Genomic DNA, 21,218 nt, shown 5'->3' with positions numbered 1-21,218 from the left:
AACCATGGCTCAGAGCGGGAAGGACCGTGGGTGTGGGATTCTTGCCTGGCTGCCGGGTGTTCAAGGAGCGAACTGTTTGTTTCTGATTCTCAAATCAGTGTTTGGAATGCTGGGCTATAATACACGCTTGGGGGGACGGAGGGGAGAAATTTCAGGTTTGGACAGAGGGAGGAGAGCCGACGGGAGCCGGTGGCCTAGAGAGACCACGAGGACACATTCTCGGAGCCGGCGAGATGAGCTAGATCGTGGACGGTTTCAAGCCAAGGAGTTGAAATTGGATCGTATTTGTGGAGTGTGATGGTAGGAACATGGTTTTGAAAGAAGTTCTTGAGAAAGATAGAAATTGGTACACACGATACTACAGCACTCTCTTAGATGACCCTCGGGTTAATTAGGCAGCGATAACGAAGCTGCACTAGAGAGAGAAGTAAATGGAGAGAATGCAGTACGTCACATGAGACGGTACGACGGCCCGGGCTTGACATGAGACTCCGAGCTCAGCACGTGGCGGTGGGGAGGGAAAGGGGATGACAGACACGGAAAGCGTTCATCCAGAAGGAGGGAGAAAGAGAACTGGGGGTTGTATCGGAATGGAGGAAGAGGAAGCTTTGCGCTCTGAAGCTTCGCGCCTGATGACTGGGAAATGATGACGCCATTGACAAAAACAGGTGTCAGGAGGAAGAGCTGGTATGTGTGTGTGGGGGGGAGGCAGAGGCTGAGTTTGGTCCAGGACGTATGGAATATGAGGCGAGACAGGACCATGAGACGGGACGAGGGGCTGGGACTCCAGACACAGATCCCCGAGGATTTAGGTAAACACGTGGTAACACGTCGTCCAGAGGCGAGTGTCAAATCCTTGGGAAAAGATGTGATCTCACCTAGCAGTGAAGGTCACTGGGAGAACAGAGCTGGTCTGTCTCGTGCATGGCTGTCATCTCGGCGTCCAGAGCAGAGACTGGCACATCCAAGGCACTCGATCAATATGGGTAGGGTGAACGAATGAATGAACGAATAAATGCGTGAGTGGATGAAACGGCCGAATGGCAAGTCCAGCATTGAGTTGAGGGAGAAGCTGGGCAGTTAAGAGGGAGCTGAGTTCCAAGGGAAGAGGCAGAGATGGAGTCAGGGAAGTCACCCCGCTATTTTGGGGTCTCAGGTCCGAAGCCAAAGGATGTCATCCACATCAGTCAGCCATACAGGGCCCTCCTTTCCCTGGCGTGGTCTGTCCTGGCATCTCTAAACCCCTGAACGGTTATGGCAGGAGATGCCATCTGGCAGGATAAGCAGCCTCACCTTAACCAGGTGTGACGGGTTGAACAGGGCAGCCTGCACTTACAGACGGACCACATCCTCTCTTCTGTGAATGACACTGTGGCAGACCAGAGTGAGTCGGCCCTGCTCCATCCGAAACACGTCCGCTTGCCAGCTCGGAGTGCGTCTGTCCTAGAGAAGCAAGCATCAATTCTTCTCTTACAGACATTGCACCAGGCGGGAGCTGCGGCTTCTAACACCCCCCGCTGAGTGCTGTGTCTCCCTCTTAAGAAGATGTTCGTTCTGTGGCCAATAATGCAGCTCTATCAGCTCTGAATGTTTGGGGACTGAATTTTCAGTGCTCCAAGGCCAGTTTTCTACGTGTATGAAGTGTGATTACACGTACTTCAAAGCCAACAACCAACCTCCTTTCTCTATGCCCACTCCCGTCTGTGATTTTCTGTTCATTCGTAACTTCGGTCTTACATCAAACAAAATTTTATCGATCACTTGCTATATGCTAGGCACTGTACGATACAAGCAACTCTTCTCCAGTATTTTAGTTGTTGGAGAGAAAGTCAAGTGTCTTTCATGGAAGAAGAGACAGCCTTATGATACAGTGCGACGTGATATGTACTTGAAGTCAACCCAGGAAGTCAGCACACAGAGAGAGGAGAACGCATCCAGCTGAGGCCAAAGAGACTGTGTGCACTTAGCCAGGAAGGAGTCGGCTGAGACGAAAAGAAGGAATATCTAGGTTAAAGTAAACAGCCTCAAGCGCAAAGGCGGGAGAGGTGAGCGTGTTCCGTAGCAAACAATTTTGCATGGCAGGTGCTCAAAGGAGCCGAGGCAGGTGGGATTGCACAGCTGGCTCGGGAGCAGATAAGGCCGGGCTCTGGCCAGCCGCCCACGGCTCCCGGAACTTTATTCTGGAGGCGGGGTGAGCCAGGACCTTGTGGGGCTCGCCAGGTCTCTCTCCCGTGTTTTCCATCATACTAAAGCTACCTAAGCTTAAAAAATGGAGGTGTCGACTTCCTCTTTAGCCACTGTCTTGAGCCATCCATCTTCTCTGCTTAGTGTCTTTGTCAAATTTCGAACACTGCCATTCGTCATTTTAGCTTTTATTTAAATCTTCCTTAATACCGCTGAGTAATGCTTTTTCCTTCCCGCTAGCTCTCGCTTCTGCTTTTTTATCTGTACTACCACCTCTTATTCCTCGGCAAGAAAGCAGGTGGGAGGAGAGGAAGTATAGGATCCGGGCGAGGAATCTATGACCTGCCTCGGGCCCGAGGGAGCTGGGGTCGAAAGTCCTAATTCACACCTGCCGAGGGCGGGAACAAACTAGCAGGGACTACATTTTAAATTTTTTCTATTTCTTTTTTAGATTGTTTTCGTAGTGTCTATATATTTTCTTGCATTTTAAATTTAGTAGTTATTGCTTTTCATCATTTGAAGTGGACTTATTTTTCTGATATTTATCAGCCCGTTCCTCAACCTGAAGGTTCTTGGTAGTCCAATCCTGCTTTTTATAGACTATATCGACTTTCACTGAAGATGACCTCTCAATTTAAAATTACAAAACGCTCCAGAAAACAGTCCCATGTGAATTCATCTTCAGTGGAACTGTATTTGCGGGCATCTTAGGTGGGATGCCGATTTCGACTTTTCCTCACTTAGCTTTGGGATTCCCAAACCGTGCGTGTAATGTATTTTGGAAAAACAGCAAACGACGAGAGGCACAGACCTGTGGTTATTCATCTTACAGGTTTATTCTCTCGCCCTCCCCTTAAGCCTGGGGCGACGGCCGCCAAGCGTCCTTGTGTCTCGCGGCATCTTTTTTCTAGCCCCCCCTTCTCACCGAGGACGGCTCCTTTATTGCGCCCGAGGTTCCCCCTTCGCCCTCATGACCTTAGATCCCAAACCCTAGGAAACGACTCTCTCCGCCTCAGGAAGCTGCCGGGTCCACACGTGGCTTCCTGTTCTGGTTTCCATTTTCAATTCATCCTTCAATTGTGGACCTCGGGAACTTTTCTTACTTTCTTGCAAGCGGAGCTAGACATCAAAAGGACGTCGAGTGTATTTTATCTAACGCTCGAGATGGTTATGGCACACAGACGTTACAGTGATCTAAAAAAGCGTTATTGCCAGAACCCGTAATAGGTTCTTTAAAAGTTAGCACTATCTCAGCTGCGCTAAAGGAAACCCAAGGAAAGAATTTCTGCTCTTTTGGGGGCCAAGCATGCCTGGGGGACCAGAGTGATCGGTGGGTGGTACATGACGCAAGAGAATCTCAAAGAGAAACTGGCCCCGGGACCGCTCATTGGCCCTCATTCTGTCTCTACGCAAGGCGGGTTTCTTTCGCAGCTACTAGGGTCTGGGGTTTGCAGGGATGACGTGGGGTGTCCCACAGGTCCTGGTGGGTCCTCGTCCACTCAGCAATGCGATCTGTATTACGGAATTATTCAGAAACAGCTGTTGATTGCTCACTGACAGCGGAAGCTCTGCAATTGAATCCTCGCTTTGTGCTCTGCACTCAGCAGAAAATCACACCAGGGCGGGGTGCAGAGCTGAGCAGCACATTAACCCCACACCCCGCCCGGCCCAGAAACGCCCGAAGGATGCCGGGTGGATTTCTGGCGTTGCAGCCATTCCGGACGCAACGTGCGCGCAACTAATAACAAAGCAGAAACGATTCAGGTATTACTCGTTCAGTTAAAAACATGTTTTTGAAAAACACTTCGAAGGGTACAGATAGTCCCAGGTTCGCACCATCTTTAACGTTTGAAGGGATCGTTGGAGACCGTGCGCTCGGATCGCTCACTGAGCGCAGGAAAAAGTCCCTTTCCCGGTGACCTGCCTGACGCTTGGTCGCATCTGGAGGCGGGACCTTAGCGCGCTGGCTCGCGAGATAGATTATTTCATTTCGCAAATTTTAATGTGTTGGAAAAGCCTCTGTAGTAAGTTTTCAATATTAAAGTAACTTTATTATTGAATGATCGCGTTCATTGTGGAAAAATCGAAATATAAATAAAGAAAAGATAAAGCAACTCATAATTCTATTATTGACAGATACTCATTTTTACACCTGGTCGTGTATTTCTCTACACAAACTTTTATTTTTTCTTTTAACAAAAATGTATTCAGGCTGTGAATGCTATTTTTTCTTTTTATCTGAACTTTTCATCCAAAATATTATGGTCTCTCTTCCGGACAACGAGCATTCATTCACGGGATGCTTCTCATGCCAGAGGAGCTTTCCGGTCTATGAATAGCCACTCCCCATTGCTGGGCATCGTCTTACCTCTGATTTGTTACTATAATTAAGTATGCTGTCGTGCACTTCATGTATTCATTCAACAAACATTTAGTGGGCGCTTAACTCTGCCTAACAGAATGCACACTGCTTCTTCAATACCGTACCACACCTCGCCCATGCTCACAGTACCACGAATGTCTGAAACACGTGGCTTTAAAGTTGGTTTTTGGAACCAGGATGCAAACGAGGTCCACACACTTGGTCGATACGTCTCTTAAATTTCTTCGAATCTGTAGCAGTTTCCCTCGTCTTTCACGTCATTTGCTTTTTTATTTTATTTTATTATTATTATTATTTTTTTATGGTGACATTGGTTAACGAAATCTGGTTCACATCATCTACTTTTAAAAAAGAAACAGATTATTCATCCCGAAGAATTTCTTGTATTTTGATTTCAGGCGATCGATTCTTTCTGGTGCCATTTAACTGAGATATTCCCCAGTATTTCTTGTAAACTGGTAAATAGAACCAGGAGCTTACATTCGAGTTCATCGTGTGTGTGTGTGCGTGTTGCAAACATACATCGAATGTGATGTTACGTACTTCTTGTTGCGTCATACATGAGGCACATGTTATCCGGATGTTCTACTTCAGTGGTGTTAAACTTGGCATCTCGTTTGGGTGGTGACAGTGCCATCCACCCATTCATTTTAAAGTCCCCTGTAAACCTTTCGCCTAATGCTGTAAGCACATGTTGACGGTTGTTGCTACAGCCATTATTTTGTTAAGGGCTAATAAACGGTGATATTCTATTTATATCATTATTCATTCTTCTTTTATCAACTGAAATTGTTTTTATCAAAAATAACTTTCCTCATCAACTATGTGGTAACCTGAAATCCAATTTAGACAGGAAAGACAGAATAAAGGCTAAATTCTTTCTCTTGCCAATTTTCAGAATAATGAGCTGGTGGCCTAGCACTTTCTTAAGATAACTTTTTTTTTTTTAAGAAGTATCATTTGGACTAATGGATTCTCTATTTTTTGATGTGCCTTGATGAATTGCAATGCTTATTCTTTTTGATTCTCAAACTGTCTTTTTTTTTTCTTCTTGTGTCCATTTGACACAACCCCAGTAATTTTTTTTTTTTTGCTTCTTGTGTCCATTCGACACAACCCCAGTAATCTACCTTGGCTTCTTTGCTTTCTGGGTACCAAGATGTCTCAGACACATCTTGTGTGTCACCTGTCTCTCGGACATTCCTCAGACATTCCTCCGGTGAGTTCCAATTTTAATATGGGCAGCATGATGAAAAACACTACTAAGTTTTTGTTGCTGCTAGGTATTTTTAGTGGCCAACACTAGGAAATACGTTTTTTCCTAAGGAAAAAAAATCATGAATGAATAATGACATTTCAACTTAAAATGAACATTTTAAAACTATTTTTTAACTATTATTTTTAAATATGATATAGAAAATTATGGTGTTTTTTGTTTTATCCTACAAAATATCTAGCTAGAATTTTTTCCAAATGGTAGTGGCAATATTACTACTAATGATAAAAACGTTCAGTGCTCTGTGAGATTTCTTTGAGACTCTGTCTTTGCAATAGAAATGTAGAGTCAAAATATTGTGTTTTAAAGTTACTTGGAGTAATTACTTTTTCAGCGTAGGTGTGCCACCAACCTCATATAAAGTTAGACACATTAGTTGCAGTTTCTTTTGCTGCTCAGAGAGATTTGAATTTAGTGTTTTTGTTTTTCATCATGTGTTAAACATTTGCGTTATTCTGAAGTCAAAATCGTAACACGAGGCCCATTCAACAAAGCCCAGCTTCCTTCCTTATCCCATCTCGCCCTCCCATGCCTAATAATTTTTATTAGTCTTTTAGTTTAGCTCACAGTTTCTTTAATTCTTAACCTTATTTTTTAACACTTTCATCTAGGCAGGGACGCGATCATCATCATCATCCTCAGAATAGAGGAAGCAGCATCCAGTTGTTTAAGCCAGGAGCCCTGGGAATCCAAACCCTCTGTTCCTTCCCCTGTTCCATACTGCCCTCTGCAGGTACCCCAGAGAATTTCATTAAGGAGACACAGCCAACTGGTCACTCTTATGGCAGCCACCCAGGTTAAACAGACTGCTTGATGCAGTGATTACTCCTCCCACTCTACGTAAAAACAATATGCCACCTATTTTTGGACTCCAGGTGCTGGGAGGTATCTGGAGTTAGAAAAACACGTGAGTAAATACGCGTAAGTGTCTCCGTATGCGCGTGTGTCTCAGCGTGCATTTGTGTGTGTGTGTGGTGTTGTTAGGGAAACAAATTATCCCCCAAAGCTTTAATTTTCTGCCAATACCTAACGTGCTGATGTGGAGGTGAGGTACATATAAAATCACCCCCGAAGATGACAGTTCAGAAAACAACACGGCTGAACCTATGAAGTCCCAGCTGGAGTCTGGGTACATGTATCGATTAAAAACTCATAAAATGTTCCATGAGTTTAAGATGACTATATAGGTTTGGGGTTTTTTTCCCCCTCCTTTCTAATTTAATTAAATTTAAATTGTGTTTTCATCTAGGAAGAAAATAGGGACCATGGCTTCCCTAACTAGGCCAGCGTGCAAGTATGACAGAGAAAACGTCTTACAGTACTGTCCGTCACCAAAGGGTTTCTTCCAGCCCCCTCCGCCCACCCCCTCACACACCGGAGATCTGGAGGAGCTGGAGGAGAGGCTGCCAGCGCTGGACCACAGGTGTCTGCGACCTTCTAACGGGGCGAGTGATAAAAACCCTCAGAAGCATCTCCCCTGCTTCATTTGAGGTGCTTGTAGAAAGGGGCCTGAGGTGGCCTTCCCAGCATCCCTTCTCTGCTTAGACGAAATCCTAGGATATGTCCCCATAATGGTCGAGTTTTTGTTTGAAATACGTTTTAAAAGGGAGCATTTCAGTGTCATAGGTGGTTCACATGTATCCAATAGTTATTTATTTTTTCAACGACAAGAACGACCAGTGACATTTGAACAGTGACGACACTGATAATATGTCAGTAGACAGCTGTGAGAAGCCATGGTGCAGGTGGGACCCGAGAAAGGTCACCTTTGAGAACAGGACCGGTGCCACAGCCTTAACGTATGGGGGGCGGAGTAGGCCAACCCAGGGGGAGCTGCCGTGGGTTTGAGGCGGCCGCCCAGACCCAGGTTCCCCGCCCAGGCCCCCCGATGGAGGCTGCACCCCGCAGCCACAGTCCTCCCTCCTGCCGGCTCAGAGGCTGCCCTTTTCCAGACAGCTGCGGTTAGCAGAGGCGGTCACTGGGGTGACAGCAAGATTGTCTGTGTCTTATTGCTAAAACGAGAGAGATGACTTTTCTTTACCACCTCTGGGCCAGGGAGACTTAAGACCCCTAACTCAGGAATCTACACCGCCTGCTTGGTTTTAAAAAGTTCTTTTCTGATCATGAAATGAATGCACCTTTGCTAAATTCTTGAAAACTATGGAAAGAGGAATAAAATTGCGTGTGAATGTGACATCGACACCGCCCAGGCTGCATTCTCACATTCCGTCATGAGAATTTGTCCATCTTTCAAAGCGGGTTGGGTCCCTGACCCGTGTTTGATCCACTTTACGCAGACGCAGCATTTTAGCGAACTCTTTCTTGACTGTTGGACTTCGAGGCAGGCTCTCCTCACTGTGTCTCTAAACGATGCCACGTGCATTTAAAGAAATCTTCGTCGATTTAACTGGGGGAATTTTCCTAGAAATAGTTACTATTCTGTCGAGTCCAAGGACTTGCTAAGCTTTCGGAGTACACGGCTAAATCGGCCACCGCCGCTGACATGGACATAGCCACGACTCACACGCAACCCCAAGTGCGCAGAATCTGATAATTACAAAAAGGCGGATGGGAAAACTTGTCGTTCGTTAACGAAGTCGGACCCATTTTCACATGCGCGGGCCGTTTGCGGTTCTTCTGTGAATCGCCTAGGTCCTTCCTCCATTTTTTCATAATTGGGAAATCGTTTTTTTTCTTCCTTTAACATGGCAGGACTTTGGGCATCTGCGTCGTATGGGAAGTGGGGCGCTGTCGCCACCCGTAAGGACATCGATGCTGTTGGCTGAACGCTAGGGCGACCTGCGCTTTGCCGGTTCCTGTCTAGAGCTCCGCGAGGGTAACATTTGCGCGCGGAGCTGCGTCTGCGCCCGGGCACCCGCGCACCTGGCCGCCAGGTGTCTCCGGTCGCTCTGGCGGCCCCGGCGCGCGCGCCCCGGCGGCCGGCGACGTGGGCGGGGCTGCGGGTCCCTTTCGCTGTGCGCGGCCGCGCCCGTCCGACCCAGGGGCGCCCTGCCGTGGCCTCTGCGCCTGCGGACGGACCCCCCACCCCCACCCCCGCTTGTGCTTCTTCGCGGATGCGGGGCCCTTTGGGTGGCTGTGGGGACACGTCCTGCTCAAAGCACAGAAGCGTCCAGCCAGCCTGCTGCGGCCCCCGAAGCTGTGGAGGTTGCTGGGTCCCCTGAGAGCGGGCGGCGCAGGACCCTAAGTGCAGGTCGGGTCAAGGGCAGGGCGGGCGCAGGCCGGGAAGAGCAGGCGGGGCGCGGGGCGGAGTCAGGTAGAGAGCAAACGAACACAGGTGTGACAGCCCCCCCCCATTCTGTGTGGACATGGGGGCGGGGACGTTTGGGGGGCCGGGAAGACGGGGTTTCGTGGAGGAGTTGACATGAGTCCAGCGGGATGTGTCCGTTGAGGGCGTCACTGTCTGAAATGAGGGACGATCGTCCTCCCCAGGCCGGGTCCGATCGCCGCGATGACCCACGAGGTTGGGAGCCTTGGACAGAGTTTAAAAAGCACCATTAAACCCATCGAGCTGGGCTGAGAACAAAGAACGTAATTCAGAAGGAATTCTGCTCCGTGCTTCGAGGGAATCGGGGCGAGATGGGGTGGTTGGCGGTCTTGCCGCCAGGCTGCCCTGTGCGGAGATGACGGTGTGTCGCGATCACCTGGGGTGTCCGAAGGCGCGGTGGGGAGGCGCCCACACCGGGGCTGGCGGGAGGATGAGCCGAGCCGCCGCCGAGCAGCGGGCGCCGGGCCTGGCTCGCTGGAGGTGCTGGGCAAATGCTGGGCCTTCCGATTACGCTCACTTTTGAAACCAGCACCATCTCTCACATCCACTTTTCTCTTCGGCCCAGTTTCCTCCCGCCAGACAGACGCTCACGCCCGGAGTTCACGCCCCCGCCCTGTCCCCTCTGTCCCCACAACCTCTGAGGCTTTAACCCGCACCGCGGCGGCCCCAGATCCTCACGGAAGGAACCGAGTCGCTGGTCGCCCCCGAGATATTCCTTTCCTCTCCTGCTCTCTCGATAGCCTTTGTCCTTGTTTGGGGTGCTCTGCCGCCCCGACCCCTGTCTCTCAGCTGGGGACCCTGGAACACCCCCTCGGACGCTGAGAGTCACCTCCTTGCAGGGTCCAGGGCGCGGGCCAGACCGATGGCCACACCACGTTCCGGGGACATAGTCCCTTCGGTGGGTGTGGGGTGGAAACCGGTCCCCCTCCTCTCTCCCACCCGACACACATCTTCCTTCCGCCCCTCGGGGCAAACGGAACTGGCACATTATTCTGGCTAGAGGCAGGAGCCGTCTCCTCCACAAGGCAGTGGTGGCCGGAGGGACCTGGCGGAGCAGAGGCTCCCAGAGCACAGTCAACGAGGCACGTGATGCTGGGGACACAGACACTTTATTTATTCACAGGGTCAGACACAGAGTTGATGGGGCACATGTTGCAGGCTCCGGCAGATCTTGGGGCGTCTATGGGGCCCGGAGGATGGGTAGGAGGGCCTGAGGGGTACTCAGTCCTTTCCAAAAACATCTGGGCGTTGGCCAAACACACGGAGGTGGGGGCGCTGGGAGGGAACATGCTGGCAGAGGGTACTCCCTGGAACTCGACTTCCTCTAAGTCGCTTGTCCCAGCATCGGAGCCCAGGTCAGCAGCAGCCCCCTGAGCCCTGGCCACAGCCCGAGCCCCCGGACTGCGGACCATAGCCGGTGTCACAGGAGTCGGAGCTCTGGCGACGGCACCGGTGGGACCTGCGGTGCCTGTGGTGGCCCAGGCAGCAGCCGCCTTCGGAGCTGGGAGCACAGGCGGAGGGGGCCGCAGGCAGACACTGCGCTGGGCTCTTTGGGGGGCACTTGGGGGTGGCGCACTTGGGCGGGGGCTGGCACTGCTGCTGGTTCTGCTGGCAGGACATCTCGGCGGGAACTTGACCTTGAACAAGTACAAGAAACATTCTGAGCACAGAAGCCTCGGCAGCGCCGCTTCTCCCCCCGCCGCAGGTTTGTCACACACTCGTCCCCGTGACCTCGCTGCTTTCTGAGCCCGGCTCTGTCGGGGACAACCGGGAGCACGGAGGGGACACGTGCGTGTGGACAAAGCACCTCCCAGGATGTCGGCTGGGCCCGTGTGCGTCCCCGACAGCGCCCTCGGAACAGAGTGGGAAGGAACGCGGAGGGCCTGTGGCTTTGGGGTTCACGGCCCCCCTCCGCGGCTCCCCCCTCACCAGCTCCCTCCCCGCACCACTGCCCACGGTGGGCCTCTCCCCGCTGGTTCCCAGACCTGAGCCTGTCTTCCCAGCCCCGCGGCCGAGGCCCTGTCCCCTCGCAGACACTCACCGGGTGCAGAGGAGGCAGGAGGAGGCTGAGCTGAGCAGGCTGTGGATGTGGAGCCCAGGGCGGGAGGCCTTTTATCCCGTGCTGGGCTGGTGACACATGGCCCCAGCATGCTGCAGCTTTCTCAACCGGGGGAGGTGACAGTGCCAACACTTCCTTGTCGCTCGCCTCCAGTGTCTTCCTGGACACGAGCCTAAAGTTCTAACGACGTAGAACCGGGATGTCCTCGTGACTGCCGAGGACTTCCGTGCGGGTCTGCTCTGGGCCTTGGCTCATTCCTTCGCTTCCACGTTATGACACAGGCTCTGCCCCTTTGACTTCGCTCAATGTTAGCAATACAGAGACGCATGGGACACGCTTCTTCTCTTGAGCGGCCTCAGGGGACCATCACGTAGACCGGGAAATCCACTGGATTTGACGGGATAAGCGCCGTCTTAAGATGTGTTTACAAAGATCTCAAGCCTACGAGTCAGCTTTGGGAGGTCCCCAGGTGATGGCACCGGTGTCCTCTAGGAGTGACAGCTGGCAAGGCCATGGTCCTGCGGGGCGTGATGCTGGTTAGGGGATGGGGGTTCGAAGCCAGTTTCTGTCCAAGACGGAAAGGTTCCTAAGAGCACCTCACGGTCCCCACGTGGCAGTATGTGGCAGCACGTGGCAGGAGAGTCACAGTAGAGAAAGGACTTACAACCCTGGACATGAGGCGATTTGCAACTGATGTTCTGAGAAGGAGCAGGAAGCGGGGGCGGGGAGAAGGGCCACCCCCGTGTGGCTCTGCGTGTCCACACTGCCCTGGCCGTGGCAGATGTGCCGCTGATTCTGACACTGTAGAAGGTGGTCGAAGAAAATGGTTCATGAGCTTGCAAGAGTTAAGAAAAAATTGTGCAGGTGGTGACGATGAAGCATTTTGCAAAACTGGTCGGTAACTGTGAGGCTGGCAATGGTGAGGGCGGCACGCGAGCCTCGCTTCACGGCACAGACCTCCCGATGCCTAAGCTTTGCGTAAACCGCATGCGACGTCCCCGTTTGATGTAGTCGTGACATTGCAGATGCGTCCCACATTACATTTTGTCTCACACAGGGTAAGAAAATACATTACATTCTATTTACTAAAAAAAATAAAATTATCATCGGGACTTCAGCACCTACATATTTAAATTTAACTAAACGCAATTCAATAAAACTTCATTACAGCTAATGATTCTGACTAGCCGCAGGCTTAAAGGACCGGCTATCTGTTATTAAACACTAAATTAAGAGTAAAGACTAAAGTTTCCTTTTTCTTTCCAATCTACGACTGACTCATTTTGAATCAGCGATTCCAGATTCTTTCGGGGTACAGGTCCTGGGCGCAGAGAAGGGATGCCTGGCGGTGGCAGGGGGAAGCCTGGCAGGGTCACCCGCCCTCTCTGCTCGAAAACGAGACCCGGTCCCCTCTGGGTGTGGCGTCAGTTTCAACCTGACGGTTGCCCTGAGCACTGAGCTGTCACCCACTCGCCCGTGACTGTCTCGGGTGGTGCTGAACCAGACCGTGAGGCCTGAGGCCGAGCGGAACCGGAAGTGGCGGGAGCCGCCTCTTTGCAGGCGGTGCTGGCTGGCGGGGGTGGCGCTCGGGGGAGTGCGGGGCGCCCTGCCTGCTCCCCGCGGACCCTGGGCTGTGAGACGGCCCTCCACGGCTTTTCTCCTCAGCCCAGAGTTGGCTCTGGGCCGCTCTCCTTCCTAACTGCCACCGCCAGTCCTATCTCCTGGAATTTACTGTCACTTAAGTCGGCTGTTCCCAGGATTCTTCTTCGATTCTTTGTCTGAGAGGCGCGTGCCGGGCCTCGATTTCAGCAGTGACCCAGAGGCACGTCTCTGCCTGCAGGGGCCCTACCGCCCAGCCACCCAGCGGGGACAGTGGGCGCTGAGTACTGTGTACGTTTGTGATGGCTGAGCCCGCCGGCAAAAATGCGGGTGTGGCACTAACAGATGCCCCGGGGTTCAAGCTTAGTCGCAGAAGGAAATAATTGTTTTCCCACGTCACGTGGTTTTCCAGAAATATGTACAGAGGCCACTTTTAATCCCAGTGATGTGCGATTTTGGGGTTACGCTTTGGGGCTGACACATGCCCTGGTGAGTGTGGCTCAGACCGTCTGGGAGCCTGCCAGCAGGACCGCCGCCCACACCCAGCCCGAGTCCCGTCTCCTCCTCCTCCTCACCCCCCATCACGGACCCCCGCCCACCTCACGGCCGCCTCGTCCTTCCCAGACCGGAGCCCACAGCGAGCCTGTGATGACAGAAGAAGATACTTGAACCCAGAGCGTGAGGTCCCCCCAGATGCGGAGCGCTCCGAGGATGTCTCGGTGCCCTGACCTCCGGAGGGATCTGGAGTAACACCCGGGGAAGACGCGTGCCCGGCCGGCCTCAAACGAGGACAGTACGTCCTGACAATGCCCGCGCTAGCTCTGGGGAGGGAGGTGCTGTCCCTCGGGTCCAGCTCGGGGGTGAGCCATCCGAGCAAGGTCCGCCGGCAAGAAGCAGCAGGCAGACAAACAAGGACCAGCCGTCCTCCTCTGCGACGTACGCCAGGGCTGCGGAACGGGACGAGGGACCCGGCACGCGAGGCGGCGTCCTGGGAAGAGCTGCGTCCCTGGAGTCCGCCGCTCGCTCTGCTCGGTGTGGGGGATCAGGTGCACCGACGCGGAGTCGCAATTCCTCAGTCTGTAGCATTTCCTCGTCGTTGGTCCATGAAAGGCCCTCTCGATTACTTTATCAACTGCTCATCTATCTATCATCTGTATCTACCTGCCTATCTGTCACCTATCTATCCATCATCTATCATCTATCATCCATATCTATTTACCTATCATCTATCATCTATCATCTATCTGCTTATCTACTTATCCATCCATCCATCATTCTATCTATTATTTAAATAACACATGCAAAAAACGCCACCCCATGCCCTGCCTGTCCCTGCTGAGGGGACCACCATCCCGAATCTTGCATATGTCATTCTTTGCTTCCCTTTCAATGTGATGTCATCACGTTTACCATATGTATTCCTCACAAGTCTTATTTTATCCTGTTATTAAATTGGACTCCTTGAGGTATATTTTACCAACAGAAAAAAAAATCATCCATTTAAAATACACAATTCAGGCTTTGGCTAACAGACCACCATGTAAACACCAGGACAATGAATATATAAAACAGTTCCATCCCCAACGGATTCCCTCGTGACTGTTTGTGGTCACCCCCTGCCCCGCACCAGGCCTCGCCAGCCACTGATCTATTTTCATAATGTTGCCTTTTCCAGAATGTCACGTAATTAGAATCACATCCTACGTTGCATTTAAAGTCCGTCTTCTTTCACGTAGAATGATCTGCTTGAAATTCATCCTGCTGTTTCATGCATTAGTGGTCCATTCCTTTTGGTTGCTAAGCAGCATTCCATTGTATGGATGTGTCACCTTTTTCATCCACGCAGCCGATGAAGGACACTGGGGCTACTGCCAGCTCAGGACAATTATGAATAGAGTCACGGTAAGCAGTGACTTACAGGTGTATCTGCGAGCATAAATTTTATTGCTCTTGCCAAAATGCGCAAGAATAAGGTTTCTGGGGGCCAGTCGTGTGTGTTTATTTTTTAGGAAACTGGCAAACTATTTTCCAAAGTGCTCGCTCCATTTTTTGTATTCTCGCCAGCAGCGACTGAGGATCTGGATGCTCCATGACCTAGAGTGTCATTGGTGGTGTCAGCTTTCATTTATGTCTTCATTTTAGCCATTCTAATGTGTATGGAGTCAGCTCTCAATTTGCGTTTCCTTGGTGACTAATGATGTTGAGCGTCTTTCCCTCGGCTGGTTTGCCATCCGTATACCTTCTTTGTTGAAATGTCCGTTTAAATATTTTGCCTATTTTTTAAACCGGGCTGTCTACTATCTAATTGATCTTTGAACATTTTTCGTATAACCTGGACATATGTAATTCATCAGATACGTGTTTGGCAAATATTTTCACCAAGTCTGTGAACTTTCTTTGCGTTTTCGTAACGGTGTCATCCGAAAAGCAGTTTTTCATTTTGATGCCGTGCCATTTCTCAAGGTTTTTTTTTTCTTTTGAATTACCCCCTTCGTCGTCACATCTTTAAAAATTTTGCATAACACCACGTCACAAAGATTTTCTCTTACGTTTCACATTAGAAGTTTTATACTTCTATGTCTTACCTTTTGACCCGTTATCATTCAGTGCTGAGCATGGGGCCCAACCTACAGCTGATGCTCAAAGTTTGTTGAAAAGAGGAACTTGGAGATTAAGGATGAAGTGATTCAGGAGGATCAGAGAAGACGGTGGCCGATGTCCCCTCCCGGTCCCCCCCAAAATCAGGCCCGACTTTCAGAGGGGCCCCAAGTGTGGCACGAACACCACTTCCATTGGGCTGGTCTCTTCTCTCTGCAAACCAGTACACCACGGACACGAGGCGTAAACTCGGACTCTCCAGGTACACCGAGGGGCCGCGGCCCCATCTGGTGGCACCCTCTTAGCTTGCCCCTCCAGCAGAACTGATGAAAACGGAAGTGAGTTTTCCACTCCTTCCTCCTTCTTCGCCCTCAGCTCGGACTCGGCGTGAAAAGTAGTTTCTCTTTCTCGTCACTCATGTTTCCCCCCTTCCAGTCGAGCTGTGGGGTTCTCGGGAAAATGGCCACCAGCTGGAAGGAGGCTGAGGGGGACAAGAGCCTCTTGTGGAGACAGGAGACCATCAGGAAGGGTGCAAACTCCATCCCCAACGTAATCCCTGAGCTAACGCTCCCAAGGCCCAATCTGAGTCCTTCTTCGGAAGGGTCTTGAAATGACCCCGGGACCACTGGGCTTCAGTGTGGTTGAGTTTTAGACTGAAATGAGAAACACAAAAGTGTCTAAAGGCAGGAAACCAGTTCGTAGGTTTTAAAGACATCGTTCAAAATATCATTTAATTAACTGTGGATACTGTTTTATCACCTGCTTTTTGTCAGTTAAAAAAAAGGCCGTGAACATTGCTCTCCATAAGAAAATACAAATCCATGATGTAATATTATCATAATATAAAAAATAATTAAATTGTATATGGATTGTTAAAGCTTGCCGTTCTAATTACATATACTTTTTTTTTTACTATAGCTAGATATTATAATAGATTCGTGTGTGCAAATAGTTTTGAATTTAGATATATTCACTAAAAAAACCCATACCCATTTTCAGCTCTGGTCAATTTACTTGGATGTTGACATCCATCAATACCTGATGGAATCTGCTCCCTTCACGCATGAAACTCCGTGCTGCTCCCTGGGAGGCATGAGGCCATGGTGGGGGAGGGGGGACTCACTCCACCAGGCAGACCCCAGCACCAGTCCCCACCCCTGGCCCCCTCGTCATTGCTAGGAGCTCAGGAGGCAGCAGTGGGTTCTGCTGAAGGTTGTGGTCACATTAAATTACAATTACACTTGGCATTTGTTTTATGATTTATTCACTCGTCTGCTGGTGGGTCTGTCTCGGTAGATGCGTGACGGTGACCGCAGCATTCTGTCGTGGTCACACCTGCTCCAGGAAAGCACCGGACACAGGTCCTGAACCAGGAGTGTCAGCTGAGGAGGGAGGACAGGGACAAGGGGCGGGTGTCAGGCTCCCAGGAAGCCTTGGGGGGTTATGTCACCACGTTTCCTGGTGGAACTTCACTCGTTGGACATTGTGCAATTAAGTGCTCAGGAAAAAGGCTGGAAGTCTAGTCCTGGGGGTGTGACAGGCTGTCACCTCCCCCGGTTGAGGAAGCAGCAGCATGCTCAGCCGTGTGTCACCAGCCCAGCACGGGATAAAAGGCCTCCCGCCCTGGGCTCCACATCCACAGCCTGCTCAGCTCAGCCTCCTCCTGCCTCCTCTGCACCCGGTGAGTGTCTGCGAGGGGACAGGGCCTCGGCCGCGGGGCTGGGAAGACGGGCTCAGGTCTGGGAACCAGCGGGGAGAGGCCCACCGTGGGCAGCGGTGCGGGGAGGGCGCTGGTGAGGGGGGAGCCGCGGAGGGGGGCCGTGAACCCCAAAGCCACAGGCCCTCCGCGTTCCTTCCCACTCTGTTCCGAGGGCGCTGTCGGGGACGCACACGGGCCCAGCCGACATCCTGGGAGGTGCTTTATCCACACGCACGTGTCCCCTCCGTGCTCCCGGTTGTCCCCGACAGAGCCGGGCTCAGAAAGCAGCGAGGTCACGGGGACGAGCGTGTGACAAACCTGTGGCGGGGGGAGAAGCGGCGCTGCCGAGGCTTCTGTGCTCAGAATGTTTCTTGTACTTGTTCAAGGTCAAGTTCCCGCCGAGATGTCCTGCCAGCAGAACCAGCAGCAGTGCCAGCCCCCGCCCAAGTGCGTCACCCCCAAGTGCCCCCCAAAGAGCCCAGCGCAGTGTCTGCCTGCGGCCCCCTCCGCCTGTGCTCCCAGCTCCGAGGGCGGCTGCTGCCTGGGCCACCACAGGCACCGCAGGTCCCACCGGTGCCGTCGCCAGAGCTCCGACTCCTGTGACACCGGCTATGGTCCGCAGTCCGGGGGCTCGGGCTGTGGCCAGGGCTCAGGGGGCTGCTGCTGACCTGGGCTCCGATGCTGGGACAAGCGACTTGGAAGAGACACGAAGCCAAAGGGCTGAAGGACGGCCCCAGCCGGACGCATTCTGTCCCGACGCCCCGTTCCGTCCCACCCAGGCCGAGCTGAGACGTCCCCAGGAGGCCTCCCGGTGCTGTCTGATCCACGACCTCACAGTCTCCCCGCCCCTGCCCCACACCTGCCAGGGGCTGGCAGTGCTTGTATCTGACCCTGCGAAAAAAATAAAGCTTTCTTCTTCATGACCACAGCGGCGCATGCGTCATTTCCCTCTATCCCTTTCCAGGGGGCTGGACGTGCGTGCGTTCACCTGTCCCTCTGGCCCAGCACTGCCCTGCAGCGGGCATAGACTCCTGGGCCTCGGCTGGAAGACACAGAGCCAGGCGGTGGTTCTTCCGCTGGCCTGGGAGGCAGTGGGGAGGGAAGGGCGCCGGGCGAGGCCTGTGCCCGTCGTGCCGGAATGAGCGTCCCTGGGAATCGGAGCCGATCCTCACACGTGGGCTCCCGGGCCTGTGGGCACCTACTGTTTGCTGTTTCCAGCATCCCTGTTAAGAAAGTAAGACTGTATGTAGCAGGCAATTATCAGAAAACAGGCAGTTCTCAACCAGGGGCCATCTGTCCTTCCGAAGGACATTTGTCGAGCTCTAGAGACATTTTGGTTGTTTGTAGATACTGCTGGCATCCGGTGGACAGAAGCCCGGGATGCAGCTAAGCACAGCACGATCCCCGACCCCACTGCAGGGTCACGTGGGCCCATGCGCCAAGGTTGGGAATCCTCAGAGGAGAGTGGGGAGGTGGGGGCAGGAAGGCGTGGCATCCAGAAGGACAGAGAACCCCAACTGCTGGGCGAGCCGGGGTCGCGGGCAGAGGAGGGAGAACCAGGTAAAGCAAAGAAGTTGCAGGTTAGAAGGAGGGATGAGGCTGAGAGGTTAAGAAACACCATCGCGTGAAGAGCGTGGGCTAGGTGACAAATAGGGACAAGGACATGAGAAGTGTTTCCTGGATTACAGATTGGCATAAGATCATAGGCTAAGCACCCCTGAGTAGCTGATAGGAACTCATCTCATTTTCTACGCAACCTGTAAGAATGATGCTGTTAACAGCCCAGTTTTACAAATGGGGAAACTGAGGGTCCAGTCATATGAGGACCGAGGCCACACGGCCAGCTACATGGTGTGGCTGTCGGGCTGCTGAGGCCATGCTCTCGGCCACCTTGTCACTTGATTCGCTTCTGAGATCTTTGAAACAACGAGGGTTTTTCTACTTAACATTTTTTTTGTCCTGTTTAACTTTATCGTGTTTATTTTATTATTATTATTATTTTTAAAACAAACAAACAAACAAAAATCTGAGGAGCTAAGAGCCCGACCATGGAGTTTTAATTTCAGTAAAACTTTATTTTTTAAAAATTTAGTTTCCCATATTTGAGACCTAAAACATAAGAGGGGCTCGATCTCCCCCAGCTCGAAATCATCTGCTGAGCCATTACCCTCGCTCCCTCTGCCACCCTCGCTCCCTCTGCCACCCTCGCTCCCTCTGCCAGCCTGTTGAAGGTCAGGCACGAAAAGGCTGTCGGTCCATCCAGCCCACCCAGGTGGCTCTCGGGCCACACCAAAGGACCATCAGGGAGCCCGAGCTAAATTCAAATGGAAAACTTGGGAGAAATCAGTGTGGGGATGGATATACAATGCAATAAACAAACAAAGAAACAAACAAAGAAATAAAGAAATAATCAGTCAATCGATCAACCCAGTGTAGCGCTTTGGGAGTTCATTGAATCAAAAAACATGGTGTTTTTGTCCTTGAGAAACATCAAACTGGTATTTCGACGGTCCGGCAGACAGACCATAAATCCAAACCCACCTGCTCCATCGCTCAGCGAGGATTTGTGTGGCACTCGTCTCGGTATTTGGATTGGTGGGGAACGAGACAGGAAAGCCTGCTCTCGGGGAGCTGCCATCCCCGTGGGCCCTTTGGGGGAGGGCTCTGATTTCCTCGGAAGACAGCAGATTTAGACAAAGGCGGGTGTATATTCGATTGGCTTCTCATCCTTGGGCATTGCGTAGATTCTGGTAAAGGGCTGCTATACCCAGCAAAGACACCGTCATGGCACAATTTTGAGAATGGATATTGTCTATTTGGCAGTGACAAAAAGGATATGTAGTGTCTGTTGCTTCCACACCCAAGGTAAGAGCTCAGGAAGGCAAGAGGATAGATTGCTGTCCCCACGGTGACGCGTTTGTTGAAAACGTGGCCTGTCCTCATCTCTTTTCCTGCCTTCTGCACTCAATCCCCAAGTCTCAGTAAAAAACCACATTCCCTCAGGCATCTCGAAGGTGCCTGAGTTTTCTACTTGGCCACCATATCTGGGAAAGGGTGCCCACGCCTACAGCCTTCCCTGTAGCAAGGTAATCAGATGCACTTAATAATAATTATTATTATTATTATAATTATTATTATTAATAATAATTAATAATAACAATACTATTAATAATAATAATTATTATTATTATTATTACAATTTATCAAAATTTATCATTTTAAGATATGCATGAAATAAAAATGATTTGTTCCGTTCTTAGAGATTTTTAACACATCATGATTCAGGGGACAACGTAGATCTATCGTCATAACAGATGCAATGAGCAAATGCTCCACAGCTGTTGTAAGTGTACTTCCCACAGCCTCGGTCCATGTCAGGTCAGGTGTTCACAGTCACCATCACTATCAGGTTCATGATCATCACGCCCATCGATTACCATTCACCTCTGGGCAAATCTGTCCTCGGCATCCCAGCCCATCTGAATCACTCTCCTCTCTGAGTTTCTACTCCTGGCTCTCAGAACCAATACAACCGTCACTAAGATACTGACACGATGCTTCTTCGATGTTCCTTAATTTCCAAGGCACGTCGCCACGGCCTTTGTAGGTGTCTTAGTCCATCTCTGTTTTACCTGCGGCAGCTCTGGCTCATTGTGCCTCAGGATGAATAGCTTTTTCTGTCTTCCTCGGCTAACCTCGGCCTTAACACAGATTTTAAGTGAAGGACCGGATTCAACTTTAGCGGTTTGCCTCCAAAGTAAATGCTTTCGATGAGCATATTACTCTGTCCCCAAGGTCTTTGGAGCCTCCAGTGCTCCCCTCACCCCGTTCCCTCCACCTTATCTTGTCCTCCTGGCAGATGCCCGGATGCTTCCTGGGTTCCACAAGCTCCTCTGACTTGCCCCGCCTGGGTTTTCCGTACCTGGACAGATTACAGCTCCACATCCGTGTTCACCTAATGGGCCATCCCAAGTGACATCTGGATGCATCATTCACTCAGGGGTCACGGAAGGGCAACAGGGGACTGACGCTCCAAAACTCTGACCTCAGGCCCGAGGACTCACCCCACCCAGGTGCATCCAGCGACCTCCGCTGGCTCATGCATGTTTCACGACCTGCCCCTCGGCCCCGCCG

At 51.5% G+C, this 21,218-nt stretch overlaps 2 protein-coding genes across 3 annotated transcripts; one reads left to right on the top strand and one right to left on the bottom strand.

The window, feature by feature from the left end:
* Positions 1 to 10,253: 10,253 nt before the first annotated feature.
* LOC120592184 (late cornified envelope protein 3D-like) lies at positions 10,254 to 11,751 on the bottom strand. Its single transcript, XM_039849750.1, has 2 exons — positions 11,171 to 11,751; positions 10,254 to 10,766 (listed from the first exon to the last, which is right to left on the bottom strand). Exons 1-2 carry the CDS (start codon positions 11,277 to 11,279, stop codon positions 10,486 to 10,488), a joined length of 390 nt encoding a protein of 129 aa, XP_039705684.1. The 5' UTR covers positions 11,280 to 11,751; the 3' UTR covers positions 10,254 to 10,485.
* A 5,030-nt stretch (positions 11,752 to 16,781) lies between these two features.
* LOC120592198 (late cornified envelope protein 3C-like) lies at positions 16,782 to 18,007 on the top strand. 2 transcript variants are annotated; one of them, XM_039849782.1, is made up of 2 exons: positions 16,782 to 17,066; positions 17,471 to 18,007. In XM_039849782.1, the coding sequence occupies exons 1-2, from the start codon at positions 16,829 to 16,831 to the stop codon at positions 17,749 to 17,751; spliced, it is 519 nt and encodes a 172-aa protein (XP_039705716.1). In that variant the 5' UTR covers positions 16,782 to 16,828; the 3' UTR covers positions 17,752 to 18,007. The 2 variants fall into 2 exon arrangements, with proteins under 2 accessions (XP_039705716.1, XP_039705715.1); XM_039849781.1 differs by having other exon boundaries at positions 17,465 to 18,007.
* The last annotated feature ends 3,211 nt before the right edge of the window (positions 18,008 to 21,218 follow it).

The sequence above is a fragment of the Pteropus medius genome, unplaced genomic scaffold (assembly GCF_902729225.1).
Source record: "Pteropus medius unplaced genomic scaffold, Ma_sr-lr_union100, whole genome shotgun sequence".
NCBI lineage: Eukaryota > Metazoa > Chordata > Mammalia > Chiroptera > Pteropodidae > Pteropus > Pteropus medius.
This window is presented reverse-complemented; position numbering and strand designations above follow the sequence as displayed.

What these genes read in the sequence shown, in the direction of transcription:
- LOC120592184 (XM_039849750.1), bottom strand. Translation starts at nt 11,279, where the DNA reads ATGCTGGGGCCATGTGTCACCAGCCCAGCACGGGATAAAAGGCCTCCC. An exon ending in TCCTGCCTCCTCTGCACCCG is followed by an intron (nt 10,767 to 11,170) that starts GTGAGTGTCTGC and finishes TACTTGTTCAAG; the next exon opens with GTCAAGTTCCCGCCGAGATG.
- LOC120592198 (XM_039849781.1), top strand. Translation starts at nt 16,829, where the DNA reads ATGTCACCACGTTTCCTGGTGGAACTTCACTCGTTGGACATTGTGCAA. An exon ending in TCCTGCCTCCTCTGCACCCG is followed by an intron (nt 17,067 to 17,464) that starts GTGAGTGTCTGC and finishes TTCTTGTACTTG; the next exon opens with TTCAAGGTCAAGTTCCCGCC.